At 52.0% G+C, this 5,232-nt stretch overlaps 1 protein-coding gene across 1 annotated transcript; it reads left to right on the forward strand.

Moving 5' to 3' along the window:
* The first annotated feature begins 2,202 nt into the window (after nucleotides 1–2,202).
* Nucleotides 2,203–4,509, forward strand: LOC103619607 (keratin-associated protein 5-5-like). Its single transcript, XM_017740055.1, has 2 exons — nucleotides 2,203–2,307; nucleotides 2,880–4,509. The coding sequence occupies exons 1-2, from the start codon at nucleotides 2,218–2,220 to the stop codon at nucleotides 4,149–4,151; spliced, it is 1,362 nt and encodes a 453-aa protein (XP_017595544.1). The 5' UTR covers nucleotides 2,203–2,217; the 3' UTR covers nucleotides 4,152–4,509.
* The last annotated feature ends 723 nt before the right edge of the window (nucleotides 4,510–5,232 follow it).

Here is a 5,232-nt window from a genome sequence, read left to right on the forward strand (position 1 = left end):
TGTGAGGGTGGGGAGGCCTTGAAGAACCACAAACATTTGGTGAGAGAAATCCTCTCTCCCTCCACTCCAGGTCGCCTAAAGGGACATTTCTGCTCTGCTGAGGATGCATCAAATAACGACCCAGTGGATTCCACAACCAGGACAAACTGTGAGGAAAGCCCCAGGGATTAACGAGGAGGAATTTGCCTCGGCTGTCTCCCAGCAAGGATTGCTTTCCTGCATCCGTAACTCTCTGATCCAAACAGAGCTCTGCTCCTCTGGGCATCTTTCAGAGCCTGCTGAGTCCTTTCACTCAGTGTAAAATTTAATTGGGAAATTTGCGTGGCCCTAATTTGAATATTTTCCTGTATAAAATCGGTGATGGATCTGTGGGTCCACCTTGCAGAGCTTTAAACACCTCTGTTCACATCCAGCTCTAACAGTGGGGGGTTTTTTGGCCCACTGGATGAATCCATGCACCAAATCTGTACAAAGTCAACATAAAACGGCCTCATTTTGGCCAACTTCTCTTCTTTCACCTCCCTGTTCAGGATTTCTAACGCTGGCGTTTCCTGACGCTTCTCTGCAGGCTCAGAAATCCCCTGCAGGTCACCCCAAGCCTCCTCGCTTGTTGACCGCGTGCACAGCGGGTTCAATTTCAATCGCTAATTATGTGATAATGGGCGGCACCTGGCTCAAGGTCATTAACACGACTGAACACGATTGGAAATTGAGCTCGGAGTGAACAGGAATGTTGACCTTGGGGTGACCTTGCCTGGAGAAGTGGTGACTTCATGGTCCTGTGAGTTCTTGGAAGCAGGACCAGCTCCTCCAATTGTGCCGTAGCCAAACATCAAGAGCAGAACTGAGGGGAAACAGAGGGGTCACATGGAAGGTTCTGGTGACCTAAAGTGTCCTCAGCATCCAGGATCTGGAGGAGCAAACAAAGCCCAAATCTCCCCTCCTTCACGGCAGGAGAAGTCGGGGGTCTCCGGGGATGTAGGGGATCCTTTGATGCTCAGCCCCCAGCAGGAGCAGCCGTTGCCCTGGGGGTGACCTCAGCCACCAAACATTTCACCTGGTCACTCCCAGCCTGGGGTCACTCAAAGCCGTGGGTCCCGTGAGCTTCCCCTGACCAGAAAGAGATCATTTTTTATAAAGTCATGGTTTAATTTGAGATCCTTGAGATGCCCAGGACATCACGTGGGGCCTTGGAGCTTTTATGCAAAATAAATATTAACATCCATCATTAATGACTGATCACGACACGATCATTAACATCAGCACTAATGGCTGCCAGGGGGTGACTGGGAGCTGAGCACGGAGTTATTCCAGAATGAACATCCGTAGGTGGCTCTTCCATTACTCCGGGGCATCTTTGAATCTGAAAAGAATTGAATAGGAATTTCGCAGATCAAGTTATGCTGAGCATAAACAGGATGCAAAACTTCCAGAGCAGTTTTGCATTTTGCTTTTATTTAAATACATCAAAGAGGAATTGGAAAAATACAGGCTCCGATTTGACCCAAACCCAGTTCCAAATTCCCACCATGAATTTGCAGTGAAAATGGCTGATATTGGCAAGGCCTTGAGCCTGACAGAGCTCAAGGAGAGTTTGGACAACGACCTCAGGCACAAGGTGGGATTGTTGGGGCTGTGCAGGTCCAGAGGTTGGACTGGATGATCCCTGTAGGTCCCTTCCTGCCTGGGATATTCCATGATTCCATTATTCTCTTCCAAGGCCAAGGGCGTGTGGTTTTCCACGCACGGGTGGGATGAGATGTCAAGAACTTTCTGGGTTTGTCCTTCTGGTCACCCCAGAGAAGGACTTTGGGCTCCACCATTTCCGCAGTCAAACACAAAGCACGGGACCGTGGAATTGCACTTCCTGGAATTCTATTTTAAAAATCCTATCAAGGAGAGACTGACGTCCAGAAGCTTCTGCACGGCTCTGGAATCCACTGCACCTCGATCTTAATTAGGATTTTTATGTTAATTAATCATCTCCATGCAGCAGCCTTACCATATGCAAAGTGAGCAGAAACAACCCCTTCCAGCGTCCCACAAGAATTAATTTGACATTAAAAAATTGTAAAAAATTCACACAACAAATTGATAATAACCCAAAATTGAGGGGTTGGTCAAAAGCCACGAGGCAAAAGATTAAACACATGGAGGCCCATTCGGTGAATAAGTACAGGCTTAGTGCGTAAATCACGGATTGCTGGGGGGTACCTCATGTCCGGCAGGACAATTCCGACCTCAATAAAAGGTCTCCAGGTGCCTCTGCTCCTCACACACCTTCAGCTCTCAGCAAGAACAAGAACGGTGAGTGTTTCCTACCAGGGATCCTCTGTTCTCATTCGGCTTTGGGCAAGCAGTGAGTTGAGGTTGTGTCTTGGCGTCTGATCTCTGCAGGGCGTTGGGCTGGATGGACCTTTAAAGGTCTCTTCCAACCCAAACCATTCTTTGATTCTATGGTTTTGTGATTCTATGGGTTTATGATTCTATGGGTTTATGATTCCATGGTTTTAGTGCTCGATGGTTTCAGGAGTCCATGCTCTACAGCTCTCTCTGAAATCCAGGTTCTCATTGTGATGGAGCCAATTCGGAGCGATGCTTCTTCTTCTTCTGTTGATGCATTGTCTCTTGCTAAAGGTGGAGAGAGCAGTGGAAAATGAACTTCTCGGGGTGGAAATTCAGGGAGGGAAGGTTCTGGATGAGCACAGAGCAGGCAGCTCCCAGGACAGTTCAAATATTTCTGGGACAGCAACACGTGGCTCGATTCCCATGAGGATCTTGGGTTTCCAACTCAAGACAAAGAAATAGGAAGCAGGGTGGGAAGTGGGCCTGGCCAGTGTGGAAAGATGGGTTGAATGTCAAAGTCCTTTGTGTTCCAGGTCCTCACTCCGGCCACCCTTCGCTCCTCTCCCAACACCATGTGCTCCACTGGATGCTGTTCCACGGGATGCTGCTCCGTCGTGAAGAGCAAGACCGTGTGCTGCAGCCCGTGCCCGAGGGTCGTGTGCTGCGAGCCCTGCCAGAAAACCGTGTGCTGCTCCCCGTGCCAGAAGAGCGTGTGCTGCTCCCCATGCCAGCAGTCCTGCTGCTGCGACCCGTGCCAGAAGACCGTGTGCTGTGAGCCGTGCAAGAAAACCGTCTGCTGTGACCCGTGCCAGCAGTCCTGCTGCTGTGACCCGTGCCAGAAGCCCTGCTGTGACCCGTGCCAGACCGTGTGTTGTGACCCATGCCAGAAGCCCTGCTGTGACCCATGCCAGACCGTGTGCTGTGACCCATGCCAGAAGCCTTGCTGTGACCCGTGCCAGACTGTGTGCTGTGACCCGTGCCAAAAGCCTTGCTGTGACCCGTGCCAGACTGTGTGCTGTGACCCATGCCAGAAGCCTTGCTGTGACCCATGCCAGAAGCCCTGCTGTGACCCATGCCAGACCGTGTGCTGTGACCCATGCCAGAAGCCCTGCTGTGACCCATGCCAGACCGTGTGCTGTGACCCATGCCAGAAGCCTTGCTGTGACCCGTGCCAGACTGTGTGCTGTGACCCGTGCCAAAAGCCTTGCTGTGACCCGTGCCAGACTGTGTGCTGTGACCCATGCCAGAAGCCTTGCTGTGACCCATGCCAGAAGCCCTGCTGTGACCCATGCCAGACCGTGTGCTGTGACCCATGCCAGAAGCCCTGCTGTGACCCGTGCCAGACCGTGTGTTGTGACCCATGCCAGAAGCCCTGCTGTGACCCATGCCAGACCGTGTGCTGTGACCCATGCCAGAAGCCTTGCTGTGACCCGTGCCAGACCGTGTGTTGTGACCCATGCCAGAAGCCCTGCTGTGACCCGTGCCAGACTGTGTGTTGTGACCCATGCCAGAAGCCCTGCTGTGACCCATGCCAGACCGTGTGCTGTGACCCATGCCAGAAGCCTCCCTGCTGTGACCCGTGCCAGTCCGTGTGCTGTGACCCGTGTCAGAAGTCCGTGTGCTGCACCAAGGTGTGCCAGAAGTCCGTGTGCTGTGTCCCACGGCCCTGCTGCTGCCCCTGCGGGTCCCTGTCCTGCTGCTCCTGTGTGGTGAAGAAGCCGGTGGTGGTTTGCTGCACCCCCGTGAGGAAGTGCTGCGTCCCCTGCATCCCCATCCAGCAGTGCTGTGTCAAGAAGAGCTGCTGAGCTGTCCCCGGGTGGCTCTGACGGCTCCAGCCTGGTGTGAAAGGAGAACAGGCACAAGGAGGTGAAAAGCTGCTCGTTTGCTTCTGGTTCTCATCGTGATGGAGCCAATTTGGAGCGATTTTCTTCTTCTTTTCAAGCTTAAGCTGCTGCTTCTTTCTGTCTCTTAGTTATTGACTGCCTTTAATTGTTGACTGTCTTGAATACACTTGAATTTATCACCCATTGCATAAGGCATTAGATATTAGTGGGGTGTTCATTCTTCTCTTGGTGTTTGGGAAATCTTTACTGTTACTGTGATCACGCTTCATTTCCTCTCTTGACTTGTAGACAATAAAATTTAGCATTAAGCAAAACACAACATTTGGTCTTTTGGTTGTTCTTACATGGCTTTGCCCCTAATTTGTCACCTTGCCCGGGATTTGTCACTTTGCCCAGAGTTTGTCCTCATTTCCGGCACCATCTGTGCCTTTGGCCAAGGTCCTGGAGGTGTTCCAGTGGCACAGCAGAACATTTGGGACACAAAGAGCTGCCCAGGCTGTTGGCACAAATTAGGTTGTGTCTGAAGCAAGCAGAGCATTCCTGATCCTCTGGAATGGGTTCCCAGAGCTGTGGCTGCCCCTGGATCCCTGGAAGTGTCCAAGGCCAGGTTGGATGAGGCTTGGAGTACCCTGGGATAGTGGAAGGTGTCTCATGGCAAGGGGTGGAACAGGATGAGCTTTAAAGTCCTTTCCAGCCCAAACCATTCCCGGACCCCTTCTTGCCCCTCCTGATCATCTGCCTCAGCTCAGATTTTACTGCAGAACTAAAAGCTGAAGTAATAAATACTCAAAGGGCAAGGACTGAACGAGGCATAACTGCACCATCTGAAAACACAGCACTCCATAAACCGGAGAATCCTGGAACATCCTGACTTGGAAAGGATCCACCAGGATCGTGGAGTCCAGCTCGTGGCCCTACACAGACACCCCAACAATCCCACTCTGTCCCTGATAGCGCTGTCCAAGTGCCCCTGGAGCTCTGGCAGCCTCAGGGCAGTGACCATTCCCTGGGGAGCCTGGGCAGTGCCCAACACCAGCTGGGG

This window comes from Corvus brachyrhynchos, unplaced genomic scaffold (assembly GCF_000691975.1).
Source record: "Corvus brachyrhynchos isolate BGI_N302 unplaced genomic scaffold, ASM69197v1 scaffold787, whole genome shotgun sequence".
Taxonomy (NCBI): domain Eukaryota; kingdom Metazoa; phylum Chordata; class Aves; order Passeriformes; family Corvidae; genus Corvus; species Corvus brachyrhynchos.

What these genes read in the sequence shown, in the direction of transcription:
- LOC103619607 (XM_017740055.1), top strand. Translation starts at nt 2,218, where the DNA reads ATGTCCGGCAGGACAATTCCGACCTCAATAAAAGGTCTCCAGGTGCCT. An exon ending in TCTCAGCAAGAACAAGAACG is followed by an intron (nt 2,308 to 2,879) that starts GTGAGTGTTTCC and finishes TTTGTGTTCCAG; the next exon opens with GTCCTCACTCCGGCCACCCT.